Source organism: Prinia subflava, chromosome 1 (assembly GCF_021018805.1).
Source record: "Prinia subflava isolate CZ2003 ecotype Zambia chromosome 1, Cam_Psub_1.2, whole genome shotgun sequence".
NCBI lineage: Eukaryota > Metazoa > Chordata > Aves > Passeriformes > Cisticolidae > Prinia > Prinia subflava.
Window position 1 is genome coordinate 114,932,545 of NC_086247.1, and position 17,116 is coordinate 114,949,660.

General features: G+C 37.2%; 1 protein-coding gene across 4 annotated transcripts in view; it reads left to right on the forward strand.

The window, feature by feature from the left end:
* Positions 1-17,116, forward strand: part of TOP2B (DNA topoisomerase II beta) — a 59,367-nt gene that overhangs the window by 2,275 nt on the left and 39,976 nt on the right. For all 4 annotated transcript variants that reach the window (XM_063408811.1, XM_063408813.1, XM_063408812.1 and 1 more), the window contains exons 2-3: positions 15,488-15,661; positions 16,218-16,308. In XM_063408811.1, the coding sequence (XP_063264881.1) occupies positions 15,488-15,661; positions 16,218-16,308 (265 nt within the window). The remainder of the gene's footprint in view (positions 1-15,487; positions 15,662-16,217; positions 16,309-17,116) is intronic.

Here is a 17,116-nt window from a genome sequence, read left to right on the forward strand (position 1 = left end):
GATCATATGCTGTCCTTGAGAAGGGTGAGAGGTACAGAGGTAGTGACAGAATAGTTTTAGCTGTCTGGCTTTAATCTGCTTGCCATATATCTGCTGGATATGCAACCACTTGCAGTTTGGTTGTAGGTCGTTTTGAAACCACCTTGATTTCTGTAGAATTCTTGCTAGTGTGTCGAAACCACTAGGATGCTTCTCTGCCTGAGTAATGTATTCTCTGTAGTTTGTGGTTTCTTAATAAAACCACGAGTTAAACAACTGAAGGGTAACAGAAGAAAGTCTGGCCCTAAAGATGAGGAAACATTTAAAAGTTGGTAGGATGTTAATTTATGTTTCAAACTAGCAGATCCTGTGTACATGACCTAGTTGCTCACATTTTAGTAAAGAGTTGTGTGTGTAACTTCAGCTTTGGGTGTGATTCAAAGAGCATGCTTGTAGATGGGAAAGAATTACATGCAGCAGTGAAAAAGGAAAGGTACTTCCTATAAGAGAGAATTTAGCCTAGAGTGAATTTCATTATAAGACATAATGAAATAGCATACAAGCATCAGGTGAGACCTACTTTTACTTTTAAAAGCAAGAGGAATTAAATGTTTATGGAAACGAACAGCAAGTCATCTGTGTTTTCAGCTGTGACAGGACTTGAAGAAATATAACTAGTTAGGCACAATTACCAGTGATGGGAACTCATGAGAGTATAATAACTGAAAATGTTTATTGGGAAAATATTTTAGCATCATTTAATTGAAGACAAACCAAGATAACCTCTGATTTGTAAAATGTACTTGCTTGGTTTTTTAATAGCGGGTTTTTTTCTTGGTCTGGTTGATGATTTTCTGAAATCAACTTGCGGCCCTGCGCTCTAATAGTTGGTAGAAGGTGGAGTTTTGACAGAGTTATATAAATTACTTTTGGTGGGTGATCTCCAAGTGTCACTCACGAAAGTACTCAGTTGTATTAAGAGTTAGTTACAAAAGCATGGATTTGTAACTAGGAGAGTTTTCATTGGTGAAACGTAATGCCATTTTCTAATGCTAGAAAAACTTACTGTGAACAAAAGAAATAATTCTTCAGCCTCTGTGTGTGTTTAGAAACTACAGAAACTGAATTGTAATGGCACAGTAATAGCACTTAATTTTATTTTATAAATATGCCTTTTTAGTGACGGTGAAGTCATTGCAAGTAACACTTTGAAGTGCATTGGTTCTGATAAAATGGTAATGCCCACAAAACTGAGTATTTCAAACAAGCAACATTTAATCACTTACTTCTGTCAGTGTTTTCAAGACTTTCTCCTCGACCCTAAGAGCTATATGAGCCTGATAAATGAAAGCTGAGAGTGTTGATAATAATTTGGGACTTTGAACACTACTTCCATTTTCCTGTCCTTAGTGAAAGGGACAGGTTTTTGCTCTAGGAAATGCTGGCTTAAAGTCAATATATGCTGAGTGTTCATGTGACTTCTCTTTAAAAAAAAATATCATTAATATCTTCTCCTTAGATGGAGTGGAATGGAAATTATGTATATTATTAATAGTTGGAAATATTGCATGTATGTGGGTTATACTTGTTTGAATAAATAAGTAGCTGTACACTGGTCAATGAAAAGAAACAGCCTTTCAAATAATCTAAATTCCGATATAAGCACCTTTCAGAAGATTCAGAGTTTACCTTAAAAATAACTTTTAACTTAATACTGTCATTTTTTAAAAGATATGAAGAGTGTATGTAATTAATAAAATAGTAGGATCAATATATATATATTTTTAAAGTACCAACAAATAAAGCCCATCCTAGTCCTATTAAAGGGACCTCATCTTTCTTTTGTTGTTTCATTTGAAATGAAATACTTTTAACTTTAATAAAGGGATTGGTTTCAGTTTGATTTGACTTTTAGTATGTTCTGAGAGGATTAAAGCAAGTCTTCCTGTTGAATAATGTACAGTAATTTTTAGTGATATTCCATAATTCACTGATTATGGCTTCTGCACAGGGTGGCTTCTAACTTTATGGGTTGGTCTTTTGCATTTGAAATCTGAACTGGATCTCTGCCGCCCCAAGGGTCTGCCCATCACTGTTACACTGGGCTTTGAGCATTCCTGTGATTTGGGAGCAGAGGCTTTTGGACAGGAGCAACACAGGCATTCCCTTCTTCTGCCAGTCTAGTGCTTGGAGGGAGAGTGTTGGGCTGTGGCAGTGTAGCCAAGAGTTGCATTGTGTTACTGCTCTGTCACAGGTCTGGGGTTCTGCCCAGCTGTCAGGGTTCTGCCTGCCTGAAGTACAAACAGATATGGTCAGTAATATGACCAAATCCTAATGAAATCTTCTGTTTTTAGAAATAAGCATACTGTTCTAGAGGTGAACCAAGGGTAAATAGCCCTTTATCCTTTTTATTGCTGCTCTTTACTATGCTATTCTTTTCAGAGGAGGAGTAGGTGGTTGAAGTTCCGGCTCCTGAGTCCTTTGGATCTCTTTTGTTGCCTCTCCAGACCCAGGTTACAGCTCAGAATTAGCTTTCTGTTCTTCCCATGTCTTTATCTGGATCGGGCCTTCTGGTTCTCCGCCGGCTGCCGCTGGGCTAGGGCGCAGTTGTCACACATGTAACACTTGTTACATGCGCTCTTAGTTTGTCTTATCTTTTCTCTGCCGCACTGTGGTGTCTGCAGAGCAGGCGGGCGTGGGGGAAGGGTCTGGTGTTGTTGCCAGGCCTTGTCTCGGTGCTCTTCTCTTGCTTTATATGAGTGTCTGTCTTCTGCTATTATGGTGACCAAAGAACTGGGAGGTTTTTTGTTCTATGAGTCCTTACCTTTCCTCCCCCTCTTTTTATCACAGTTATACAATGAAAGGAAGGCCAGACCTGAAATGCTTGCCCCAATGTATTAATATTAATATTTACTTTTACTAGACAGAATGTGTTTTGTAGGCTTTGAGCTATATAGTGATATCCAACAGTTGAGGGGAAGCAGCATTCCCTCCTGGTCTTGTATTTCTGATTCTGCTGCCCTTAAGGAAGCAGTGCTGTAAAGAGATATCATGACTCTCCTGGATATTCTAGCACCAGAGGGAAATATTTGTGGCTCAGTTGGCTGAGTCAGACACAATAGTTTTGAATAAGGATTCCTCAGATGTTTTGGTTTGCCTGCCAAAAACAAAAGGTGGTTTCTTCTTATCCTCTCCCCTCCACACCACCATTCATTAAATACTTTTGTTGTCCAGTCTTCTCCTTGTCAGAGTGCTGAATAATGCAGGATCAAAGACGTGATAGAGGTGATATCAAGTGGAGGCTTGGTACTGGAACAGGATCGGGGCCACGTCTTTGACAGCGGCTGAGCCAGTCCCACAGCTCAGGACACGCATCTGCACCCTGAGCTGGGAGGAAACCTTCTCCTGGCATGGGTGAAAGAGTGATGGATGCACAGGAGTGGGGTCCTAAATTATAACCATGTCTGGGAAGGAATTTTTGTCTCGGGGTTTGGGGAGGAGTTGATTTGAGAGGGTTTGTGGCCGATCACTTTAGGTGTTTGGTGAGGAAAGGTGTGCGTCCAAGCATGTGCCCCCTGGTAATTAATGTTTGACCTGTGAGATTTGTGTGTACATTTAATTTCGAAGATGCCTGTGCTGCATTAAAGAGTAAGTAAGGAATTACTTTATTTGATCAGATAAAGTAACCTTTCCAAATAAGACAACATATAAGTACTCTAAGATAGACAGCTTAGGTCTGAAAAAATTACTGATTAAATTTAGTATTTCATTTACATTGACTTTGTTTTTCCGGAAGTAGGTTTTTACCTTGCATATAAACTGTCTTGTGTATCGATGTGCAAAGGCAGTCTGCAAATGCATGTTTCTGTTTCAATTAGTGAAAACACGTGATTCATAGCTGATGGATGGGAGTGATTCCATCCCTGGGAGTGAGTTTTAAATATATATATTATAGATTATATATAGAAAATTGAGAATGAAAACTGTTACAGAAAACTTAATTTTCCTCATTTGAAACAGTAAATTTCTTGTAAGCCACCTACAGTGAAAATATTGTCCTGTGTTAAATAGGAGCTTGGAATGTTTTCAAAAGCAGATTGAGCAAACAAAATACATAGTTCTAAATGTGTATAACTGTGTGAATATATCTCTTTTCAAAATTGCATGCTTGGAAACATAGTGGTGTCTTCTCAAATACTTTTACTGGAACACAGGTATTTTGGAAGAATTTATTTGAAGGCTATTATTCCAGATTTAAAGTAAATTCTAAATCAGGGTATATAAAATGTTATTACATAACTTTGAAAATAAATACTAAAATTTAAAGTATGTTTTAAGGTCTAGCAATAAAAACAAGGTGTCAAGATCAAACACCAAAAATTTGTGTTGCAAATATAGAAGAAAACTGTTCCTCATAAGTGAAGTGATAAACCAGCTCTTAGTAGTTTTTATTCAAAAGTATTTCCTAGCCATTTTCTTCGGGTATTTCAGCAATGAGTACTCAAAAATTTGGTGTGAAAAGCAGGTAAAAATATTCTTCATCTCCTTGACAAGTGAGCATCAGATCTGCTGTTTTTAAAATTTCATTTCTTTTACTCTTATGACCTACGTCCTTTCAACTTGTGTTTTAAAGTGAGTTGTTAACTTATTCTATGATATCAGCTCATCTAGTTTCATTTAATAAAGCTATTTTAATATCCTGTCTGTGTCTCAATGCAATTCCAATTTACATAGAAATACAGTCTGCCACAGAAAGTAAAGTACTACTTCTATTTTTTTTATTTTGTGACAGTGATAATTCTGTGTATTTGTTACTCTCTGCACATCTAGCAAGTTTGAGTATTTTTTTTCAGCAAGTAAGAAAAAAGGGTGTTAGCCAAGCTAGTGTAAAATCTACTTGAGCTAGAACACGTTTGAAAGGTTCAGACCCTAAACATCAGAACTATATTTTCCTTTGGGCATAATCTAAAAAGCTACTTTAAAGGGGAAAAAATGTAAAAAAGGATTAAAATGTTGAATCTACTATTTTTTCTCTTGATTAATGAAGTAGAATTGCAGTTGAGATAGTAAACAGTCCTTCTCTCATGAACACCACATGTCTTGATTTCTTTTGCTCTTTTTTAGTGAGTGAGTGGGCCTAGCTAGTCTTGGGCTTCTTGTGTCTTCTTCAGACATGAGAAAATTGTGAGAAGAGCAAATGTATGAAAAGCCAGGCAAATGTCTACCTTAATGAGGTACCAGAAACTCACACAACCATCTTTCTCAATCTGTGAAGCAATCTTCAAGGAGAGAGCAAGAAATAATATTTTCCTGTCATGACAAAATACAGGAGCCCTAAGATAACACTGAGAAGTTATTTTCCTATAAATCAAAAGAAGTTGAGATAAAGTAGAGGGGAAAAAATTAAAAAAAAAGCTCTTGCAACCAGACAACTTGGTATGTAATGTTTCCATAAGAGCAGTTAGAATTCTGGCCCTAAGCAGGGCATCTTTACTTATGAGATATGGCTAGCATGAGCTTCACTGGAGATATTTCCAGCTGTTTAATCCATGGTAGCTCTGGGCTGTTTGGAGTTTTTAGGGATGATAGTGTGGTAGTGTGTGAGCATTTCAGTCCTGTGTTTATTCCCCAGCTGTGTGCCCTGATGTAAAGATACAAGAATGGCAAACTGAGCTTTGTCTCAGTCCAGCTGATGTAGAGTTCTGCTACCTGAGGTCATTCAGGCTGTTACTCCATGCATCAGCACAGAGCTTTTTGTTGGCTGAGGTTGTGTTTTTTGTCATACTCTGTTCAGTGATCCTAACTTAGTGTTTTCCACCAGTGTTGTGTTACAGCATCATCATGAAAACTTTGAGGTGTCATGTCACAGTCCTGGAGTAAAAGGGAGGCAAGTTGCTTGGAGGAGAGCAGTTGTAAGAAGTGAGGCAGTTATTCTTTTTTGGTATTAAGTAGATCCAGAAGAGGGTTTTTCTTAAAGTCTCAAATAGGAAACTGTAAAAGCATGTGAGAAATCAGCTGGGGACAGAGGGAGAAGTTTCATACTGGTTTACTTGGTGGAGACAGAGACAGATGGTCCAGATGCATGAGGGAAAACAAACCTGAAGTTATATCACGTTAACCTGCCCTTCCTGATATTAGTTCAGTCTTTCAGAAGATGCCATGTAGACTTTCTTCTTTGCCAGCTGAGTGATAAACGTACATGTCAGGTAACAGAAAGGTGATGAAAATGCAAAACAATTAAAAAATTGTTCTCAAAATGTATTTGAAGTTATTTTATGAGTGTTTTATATGGTACCTTTTATGGAGAGGTTGATTCTTCTGTCTGCCAAGAAACAATTCTTAAATAGCAAATTAAAGGGTAGAGTTTTGATGATCTTCAAGACTGTCAGCACTTTTAATGAACAATTCTGAAAGGCTTTTCCTAATGACTTCTGTAGGAATGCTGTTTTGGGAGGAAGAGTGGCTGAGGAAGAGAGGGGAGTTTTGGAACAGCATTAAGGCTTTATTGACTCGTTTATGCATCTGTTTTCCTCCTTCTGAATTGCTGTCAATGTCTGGAACACCAACCCGCTGTTGCTTTCTCATGCAATTTACTACAGGATGGAGACTAGAATTTGTAGTATATTTATGAGGCTTATAAAACATTTCAAGGCTTGTAAAGTCTCAAGAGGAGGAGTAGATGTTGCATAGTAGGAGCTGAGCAATTAAATTCAAGTTACTTCTTTTTAAGGAACACTGGATTCATATTTATTTTAATATGGCAGAAAAAAAAGATTTTTGAACTAGAGAATACCAGAAAATGTGGCTGTGTTACCATAGATGCTTCTAATTATAAAAAAGTAATTTTTAGTGTGGACCAAATATAGTATGGGTGTGAAAGTGGAGAGTTTGTTCAATGTTTGAGACAGTTTTGTTAAAAGGAAAAAAACTCATTAATTTTCATTTATGTGGTGCCTTGTGTTAAGTAAATATGTTGCTGTTGCTTTTTTGTGGAAGATTCCAGGAAGCAGACTTCTAATAATTTCTACTGATCATATTGCATTCCTTTTTAGGGCACCATGTGTATTAAAACTGAAAAACCCATGTATCACAGTCAAGGTGTTTTAGTATTTCAATGCAAGGTAGACAGGCAAATAACATAAAGGTATGTTATTATAAACAAATTCTAATATACTGATAGCTCTTACATTTTTGAGAGTTTAAGGATTTGCTTCTCTTGTTCAGCAGAGGATTGCTTCCCACTGAAGACTGCAGTTGGATAAGTAACCTCTGAATGATATTTGGGCTCTCCTCTACTCCTAATGTAGTGTGGCTACGTTAGTAGTCCCGAACCTGACCAGAAAAGTCTGGGGTTTGGGTGCTCTGTAGAATAAAATCTTCATTTGTGCCACTTAACACAAGCTCAAAACCTACCCTGTTTGTATTTGTTCTCTCCACGTGCTGTCTCGCAGCGTGAACCTCTTGAATGTTGCCTTAGTCCTGCCCAAACTTTTTTCTAAAGTTTGTTTATTTATATTAAAGATAAATCAGCAGGGAAAAAAATACCTTGCAGTATGATATGGGTTCAAGCTGGCCGTAGACCCCAGAGCATCTGAAAGAAAATATCACAGTGCTGATGTGATACCTGACATACAGCCTGTATGGGTTTTGAAGATTCTGTTTTGCAGAAACAAAAATCTATCAGGTTGTGGCAAGTAATCCTTGTGACTGGGAAATGGAAATGTGCTGGGAGTCTGGAATACTTTCACAGTGCTCAAACTGGTGATGCAGTAAAGCATTAGAAAGAGGTCAGGGATGTAGGAAACACTGAAGTATAAAGAGGTGCAGCCAGACACTGATAATCTGAAGTTCAGCTGTCAGAACCTCTAACTTTATGATTTCTTGGCTATTGGAGGGCTTGTGTGTGAGCTGGCTGGTGACATGGTGGACCAAAAAGATTTGGTCATTCTGTCATCAAACATCTTCAGCTAGTGGTTCCACTGTTACCAGAATCTGTAAGAAAACAGTTGTAAGAGGTCCTAAAGTATAACATTAATAAATTCCTTTTTATGTTAGGTATTTTTTCTCTGGTTTGTTTCTGAATTTTAGCTGGAAATAAGAGATTATTAGAAGATTAATCTGTTACCAGATCATCCATGGATGTGCTTTTTGATACTGTGTAAGCAGTAAAAAAATTAGTATTGGAATAGAACTTGTCAGTGGATAGACAACTAAAAAGTTTCAGACCAACAGAAAAAATTAGCAATAAAATTCATTTTATTGTCATCATGCAGACGTAGATATTAGGCACCTGCTTTTAAAGAACATAGTAAAGATCAGGATCTGAATGTACTGCTGGTTGTGCACAAGCCTCTGCCAAATAAAACGTAACTGTTGCTGTACTAACTTAATATGATGAAAATGAATTAGTACTTAAAACTATATACATAATTTTCTGGTCAGAAGCAATTACAGTGAACAAACATATTTGCACAAAGGTGTTATTCTTCAAAAAGAATGGAGAAAACAAATCCCTGAATTTTTATTTAAATCTGGTATGCCTCTATGTTCTGTATTAATAATCCCAAAATGAAAATGATGCTACTGTTATGGTGTTTAGGTATTTACTAGGAAGATAGAGCTCTGCAGTTCCAAGAGTGTTGTTCCATTGTGCAGCTAAGCAATCTAGCAATACCTGTTGAAAAGTGTGGGGGTTTTTTTTTAAACCATATCCTGCTAGCTATATGTTTCTTCTCTCCTCCTTGCTCCACTAAGTTGTCTGATTCTCTAGCAAGCTTGTTCAGAAAAGTGAGCTAGTGGAACACTGATTCATTCTGGTTGATGAAGAATGGGGAAAAGATGCATTTGCTCTCTGAGCTAGATTGTTGTGAGGTAGCCTTGATTCCACTATAAGGAACAGAGGAGGGAAGAAAGAAGGAATTTTATCATTTTGGCAGCATTTAATAGTTTTGGTTTTCTATAACAGTGAAATCTGACCATTCTGAAGTTATTCCATATCTGGATCATCATCACCAAACTCTATTTAATGTGGTACTTTCAGAGTCCAGAGCAAAGTGTCAGAATCAGGGGACTAGAAAAAAAGTTAGGAATTTAGAATGAACAGATGGATTAGTCTCACTGGTGAGACTAGTTCTAGGTGAATTTTCCATGAGCTCCTTTCCATGATCAGCTTTGGGAAGGATGTGATAGAGAGATTTAGTTCATGTCACTGATGGTCTGCGACAATGTATGGAAATTTGTTGTGGAAAAGGGAACTGTTACTTTTGTGTGTTTTCATCTTGGCAGGAGAGCCCCACCATTTGTTAAACACAGCAGGAGAGTGGTTTATTTTGAAACTCCCTCCAGTTTTGTTTTTATGGTGGGAGGTATTCTCAGCCAGAGCTGTCTTGGAGAAGATTGCAAAATGTTTAGGTAAAGTTTTATTCCTTGTCTATTTTTCTGGGGCAAGAAGAGGCCATTATGATCTAACACTATGATCAAATGCATGTTATCTATAGAATTCCCTAGTAATTATCATATAGCACCTACACCTTTCTTTTTGGAGGTATAGCATAGCTCCCTCAGAAGAGGAGTTTTGTTTTGAACTCTCTGGATTTCATTACTTAATTAACCTCCCAAGGTTTTACAGCTTAATTACACTCAAAATTTACTGTCTTGTCCCACTAAATGAGCTTATACTACACTTTATTTAAGGAAATGTAGGACACGTGGCATTTACTTTTCTAAGTTGTTATGTCCCAGGGCTGCATTTGCCCATTCAGGAGTATGTATCAGGAGTATTCATTGTATTGAGTAGTTTTATGAGTTTAAGGCAGAAAAGACAAAGCCAAAGGGAAGGAAACCTCTTGTTCACCTACATATTCTCTTCTAGGTTCATTTATGCTTATCTGCGAGTGTAGAAAATGAGCTCTCTTCTTGCCACCTAGTTAAGGGTAAGAAGGAATGGGGAAAAGAAAAATGGTTTGTTAGTGTTGTTGTATGGAGATATCTTGCAGTGGAGGAGAATATGACAGTGACGAATACAGAATTAAGTTTGTATAAGTGGGAAGAGACATTAATATTAACATTTTTCAGGTTTTTCAACTTTCTATTGTGTGGCATTCATCTACTTAAGTAAGACTAAAGCCTTCACTTAAAGTAAGGGGTCAAACTAAGGATGTATATGTCAGCTATGGCAAGATTGAAACTGATGATGAAACTTGTCTTCTTTGTTGTAGTTTATAAGTTATTGTGTCTTTAGATAGGAATAGCTTTTCTGTGGTGCTGCCAAACTCTCTAGATCAAGTGTGTACTAAGATTTAGCTGTATTAAGTACAGCTGTTTGCAGCAAAAGTAACCAAACCCAGCATGGTGGCTGGAAACCCAAAGAAAGATGACATGACCCCGTTTTCATTACAAAAAGGCAATAAAAATCTCTAACTTAATATGGATGTCATACATGTCTTGTTATACACAGAAATGTCAATGGGTGAGAACACAACATAAGAAAAAAGGCAAAATGTGAAGAGAGAAGATGCCAAAGTGAAATATGTGAGTTCATGTGTTGAAGGTAGACAGTAAAAGCCTTGTTGCCAAACTGGTGTCCATCAGCTACTTGGGTTCTGTCTCTGAAGATCACCAAAGGATAGAATGACTGCAGCTTTCACACAGTACTAGATAAATTCATGGCAAAAACAACTTCGGAAAGGAAACTCTGCAGACATTGCAATCATCCTGGGGAAAGCAGTTGCCACGATAAGCCCCAGTTGTGACAGCATGCACAATAGTCGTGATGTGTTATCCTGTGCAGCAATTGCTGTCAGCTGAGAATTGGGACTTTTCTATCTAGTTGTCACTGTGCTGTGTTTGAGTGTGTAGGAAGCTGGCACCATCAGAGGTCATTGTATGAAATATGACTGCATGTCTTGGAAGAAGGATGAACAGGGCAATAGGTTGTACCTTTCTAAACTACTTAAGCATGGTCATCTTGCTGATTTACCCATATTTGTGTATTTGTCATCAGTCTGGAGGGTCAAAAGTCCACAAGATTAGTAAGAATTTGTAAAGTCTTTGAATGTCACAAGAGCATTGGGAAAGTCATACTTTGTCTAAAAAAAAAAAAAAATTGGCAACATTAAAACTGCAAAGCAGACCTTGAACATTGGGTATCCTGTAAACAAACAAGCAAAAAGCAGTCTTACTGTGAAGAAGACTTAAGCCCTTTGTGACACTTGGTTAATTCTCTTTAAGGGTTTTCTCATGAAACAACAGCTGGTGCTGTTTTGAGAAGTGTTGTTGGAGCTTTAACAATATGAAGATCTTTCATACAGGACAGAATACAAAAGGCATTCTTGAGACAATTCCAAAATATACAGCAGAGATTGTCAGTTAAACAGCACTGTAGTTAAGTGCTTGCCCAGTTAAAAACAAAAAAAAGTGGGGGAGGACTTCCCTTTTGCATTTATTTGTATTTTAAGCAGTAGAAATTCAGAAGTTGAAAACACTTAAATTTTATTTTGGTTTTTTATCAAGGAACACAAAATGTGAACACTGTGGAGGATGTTTGTGTCCGTAGATCTCTATCCTGTGTTTGGTGATGAAGATGTCTCTTTTCTGGAATGAGTTCTAAGCATCACTTGAAATCTCAAAGTCTCCATTTGAGATGGAGATTCAGAATTGGTTTTCTGGGTACAGCAAAGCCTAAAATGCTTGGCCTGGGAAACTGCAGTTCCATTGACTTCTGCTCCTTGTATACCTGCATAATTACATTCATTTGTGAAGTTGAGTATTTTTTGGCTTTAATGCTTGTGTTTCAATAGGATGTTAAATAAGTTCTGAATGCTTATAACATGAGGGGTTTTTTGCATGCAGAATATGTATGATTCTTGAAGTATTGTATGAATAAAATCATACATCATGAATAAAATCTGTTCTGTATGACAATGAAATGAACATTTAAGTTTGGCATACTTTGTGATGTCTTAATAAAAACTATAGCATTAAAGCTCTTTAAGACTACTTTTTTCCTTTTTTAAATCATTGAGCAGAAAGAATATATGTTATGCTGATCCTTTGTGTATTTTTCCCCCTCCTTAAATCACGCATTATTGTGTTCCAGTGAGTGCGTTATAAATAATGGACATAGGTGTCCCAGGGAGTACAGTGGCAGAAGATCCTTACTAATGCTGGCCTACAGCAAACTGTGAGTGTCCCCAAGAAGGGACACTCCTGCAGGGCTAACTATTGCTAGGCACCAGAGTTTGTTTAGGTGTGACCTCCCCTGTCTGTCAACGTGATGACAATTTGAAAGTAGCATCTCGACAGAAGACGACTGGAAAGTATAAACTCCTATAAGCTGTCAGTAAGACTTTCACTGGAAAGCAGAAATGCTTTTCCTAGCATTGTATTAAAGGCAATAGCTTGTAAAAATCCCAGTATTTTATTCTGTAATAATTTTTCCCAATCTGGAGCTACTCGGTCACAATAAAATGGACTTTTGCTAATCTTCTGACTCTTACTCTACTTGTGCCATAGCATTTTTACCATGGGAGGTAAAAAAATTGTAGCCTAAATTTTTAGGCTAAGGTTGAAGTTCTCACTTTGTGTTAAAGTGTTTGCCAAGTTGTGATGTGGGATTAGATCCCAGTCCTCACACACTCGGTGAGTAGAAGCATTTTGGAGATCTGTATCAGAACATTCCTGAGAATATGATACTGATATACATGTCAGCTGAAGAACTATTGTGGTGACTGCCTATCACAAACTTTCCTGACCATAAAAACTTCTTAAAGCCTAAGAACTGGGAGCAAATTAAACAATTCTATGTGAACAAGATTTTGATGGTCTTTGCACCTGGAATTCTTTTGCATTCTATATCAATTGCATCTTCTCTCTTCCATTTTTACCAAAACTTATCTCATCATTATCAAATAATACTGAGAAGTATTATATTATTTTCCTGCTAGTCACTGGTCTCTTAAGAAACAAGTGAACATGGTAAAACAGTATTAACGGAGCTGTGGGACCAGTAAGTGAGCTAAGGGTAATTCCTATGAGATACGATGTCAAAGATGGTAATAAAATAAAAAATATTTATATACATGTACAGTGAAACTCATTGGAAGCCTGGACATCATTCACAGAACTACTTCAATGAAAAAAATTATGTTGCAACTACTGGCAATGCTTCTTTAGTAACAATTCTTATTCCTCCTCTTCCATGTATCAGTTTATGGCATCTATTTGCAAAGTTCTGTTCCTTTTCTGCTTGCTTAGTTTATCCATAGCTAGTATTTTTAGGGTGATGGTGACAGGGTTATCACAGTTTAAAACCAAATAACTGTGAAGGCTAAATTAACTTTTCAGGATATCAAAGCCCTGTAATCACCCATGTGATTTTCCAGCTTCCCTGTTTGGCAGAAAATAAGATGGACTCCAGAAGAACAGTCATGAGAGCTAGTGTTGTGGTTCCAACTCTGCTGCTGTGTAATCCTGGTGCTAGATTGTGAGGTTCCCTGGGTTCTTTCCTCTTTTTCTCTGGGTGCTGTTAGATACAGGAGTAGGTAATAGAGAATTTTACTCTCATTTGGCATGTTCAGGTTTACTCGTGGCCAAATAATTGGTTGTTGTCATAACTGGTGCACACAATCTGCCTCTCTCAAAGTTCTGGAAGTGTTTCCTAGAATTTCCATAAATAAACTAGAAATATGTGATCTCTAAATCTGGAGGAGAAAGGTAATTTCCCATGTTATGAATAGAATTAAGTGCTTTATTCTTGTGCCGGCTGGGCTGGGGGAGGTGTAGAGGCATCAAAGCCTGAGTACTAGAAATGGAGAAGATAAATGAGATTAATATGTGGAGAATTGTGTGCTGTAGGTTGGTGTTTGGCCTTTTTGATTCTGCTGAAGTTCTGTGAGTTCAGTATCCTTTGCTCCTTTTTTCCTATGCATTTATGTGCTTTATTGCCCCTTGCTTTCAGGGCTATCTGAGGCTGCAACAAAAGCTACATCGAAGGAGAAGTGATTACCCTTCCTTTCAGCCACAGAATTTGCATGATGACTGGTTAATTGGAGTTTAGCCTGTATTTACTTTATATAGACACATAATGGAAACAGCTAAATGAAAGGGAAAATAATTGCCTGAGTGGCTAGTGGGCTTTGGCCTCATTATTTGTCTGGTAATGGTTTCTACTGGTCATGTAACACATGCTTCAGAGTTGATAAACCCCCTCTGAGAGAAGGAGGCTAATTCAGGTACTGAGTGGGTGGGGACAAAATTTGTCTTCTAGCCAGGCAAATAAATCATGTGAGTTAAAGTTACATTTACTGGCATTTTAAGATAATTAAGGTAATTCTAATATATAGATAGGAATGCATACTGTAAAATGTCATTGCTAGTCTCTTTGTATATATGCTTTTACTATCTCAGAATCGGGCTAGTCTACATTTGGTTATTCTGAGATTAACTTTTTTTTAATGTGGTTTTCATTCAATGGCAAGGATGTATCTATCAGGAAAAAAAATTGCTGTAAGTGCACAGATCTTTATATCCCACCTCCCTCCCCATCCCAAAGTGGGCTAGTTTACTATAAAACTGGTTTTCCAGGTATTTTTCATAAAATCTACACAGAATAGGGTTGAATTCTGTTTAAATTCCAACGTTAGCCTATGTAATTCCCTCCTCTTACAGTCCTTGGCTTATTTCATACAATCATAGAATGACCTGGGTTGGAAGGGACCTTAAAGATCAGTGAGTTCCAACCCCTCTGCCATGGCCAGGGGCATCTTCCACTAGACCAGGTTGCTCAAAGTTCCACCCAACCTGGCCTTGAACACACCCAGGGTTGAGGCATCCACAGTTTGTCTGGGCAACCTGTTCCAGTCAGTGCCTCACCAGCCTCACAGTAAAGAATGTCTTCCTAATACGTAATCTAAATCTACTCTTTCAGTTTGAAGCTATTCCCCTTCTCCTTCCTCTATATGCTCTTGTAAATAGTGTCTCTCCTTTCATCATAAAGCATTCTGGGATTGTATCAGGTTTGAGCACTTCAATAGAGAATGTAAATTATAGTAACTGAGAAGCCAGTTGGAGAGGCATTATAGTGTTTCTTAAGTCCTGCTGAATGAATTGTCCAGACTATGATGTGAAAGTGTAGTATTGCTGTTACCATTTAGAATAGTATTCAGTGGTTTGGATTCAAATACTTATGCACAAAATGGATGTTACAAGTATTTAACCTGAAGAGATGTGTGCCTTTTGTGCTGTTATTTCCTTATTTTGGTTTATTGTGCTTAGTGAATTGCTAAAGTTTGAATATGCAACAATTTGTTAAGGGTCTGTCATGATCTGTCATGTAATCTGTTGATCTTTCTCTGTTGCAAGGATAGCTTTATCTTAATGCATCTGAAAACTTAACATTTAAATTACATGACAAGTTTTGATTGTAATTTAAATCTCTGTCAGATTTTGTTTATATCTCCAGAGTGACAGATTGAATGAGGGTGATTGTTGGTTTGGTTTGGTTTTTTAGACATTATTTGATAATCAGATGAATGCTTCAAAAAAGGAAGACTCAGAAAGCATTAATAAAAATGACACTTCAAAGAAGATGTCTGTTGAGAGAGTTTATCAGAAAAAGACTCAGCTTGAGCACATCCTTCTCCGTCCAGATACCTACATTGGGTCAGTGGAACCCTTAACTCAGGTAAGTGTCACTAAATTTACAGTCTTAATGGCCTTTGTTGTTTTAATGAGGAAATGTCTATTCTGGTTAAGATAGGATCAAAAAATACTGAAATCCAGTCAAAACACAAACACTCACCTGTGTGTGCAAACAGACAGCTCTGTGTTTACAGGTCTGTGCTCACAAACATGCCTGTGTGCACACACATATCTATGCATATTTGTGAGTAGCATTTGTTCTAGGTCCAAAAATGCTTTGGTTTGTTTGTTTAGGTAGAGAACAGAGAATTCAAGCCTCCTGCTGGCACTTCCTTCATTTGTTTTTGTGAAGTTGCAAATTGCTTTCAACTTCACTGTCTGTACTGCTGGGAGTTCTCCACCAAGCAGAAAAAAAGGGATTTTCATTATGGAATTCTTTGTGGGCACAGCTATAACTTCGGCAGACTTCTGCTTTTGTTTTGTATGGCTGCAGTAATCAGACTGTAAGATGAAAGTTCCTGAAGGAAATAGATCTTAGAGAATCATAGACTGGTTTATCAAGACAGTAAATACTTTTATTTTATTTTGTTTCCATGTAGTTAATGTGGGTTTATGATGAAGATGTAGGAATGAATTGCAGAGAAGTTACCTTTGTTCCAGGCTTGTACAAGATCTTTGATGAAATTCTTGGTAAGTATTTTTAACAACAATACTGCTGTAGCATTATGAGGTACAAGCTTTTCTGAGTGCTCTCAAAGTACCTCAACTTGTATCTAAGTTTAAATCCCAGACTTGAGTCCTGCTAAACTATAGGGCATAAAAATGTAGTGCATTCTAGAACTGTAGAACACTTTAAAAGGAAAGAGTTTTCAGCTGAACTTGTAAGAAAATGTGAATATTTGTTACTGAATGTCCTAACTAGATCATTCTTTATGATCAATATTGTTACAAGATTTTTAATCTGTGAAGTATTATCAGGGCTACAATTTAAGGTGACATTTGAAAGATTATGCCTCTGAAAGAATGCAACATCTAAGTTGTCTGAGTATTCACTTAGATCATCCTTTCATCAATCATTAAAACTTTCTCCTGTACAGGGGGATAGTGGTGGTAATTTTCATGGATCATTTCTAGACTTCAGACAGTTTTAAAATAAATATCATACCGCTGTTAGAAAGCATTATGGATGAGGCACAAAAATGATTTTTAGAAAATTTTGTCAAAATTGTCTGAGTTACTGTGGCTTACTGGTTGATGATATTCTGTTGGTGACAGGCACACACTAATAGGCAGTAGAGATGTGGAATATCTGAATACTGTCTGCTGAACTGATATTTTGGCCTAATTGACATGAAATCTTGGACTTGTCAGCTTTTATGAAGTTCACTTTATAGGATTGGTAGGATTACCTCATAAATTAAATTATAATCTACTGAGGTCAGTTTTGTCATGACCTTCATTAGGTTCACAACTTTTCCACATCTCTAAAATTGCTTTA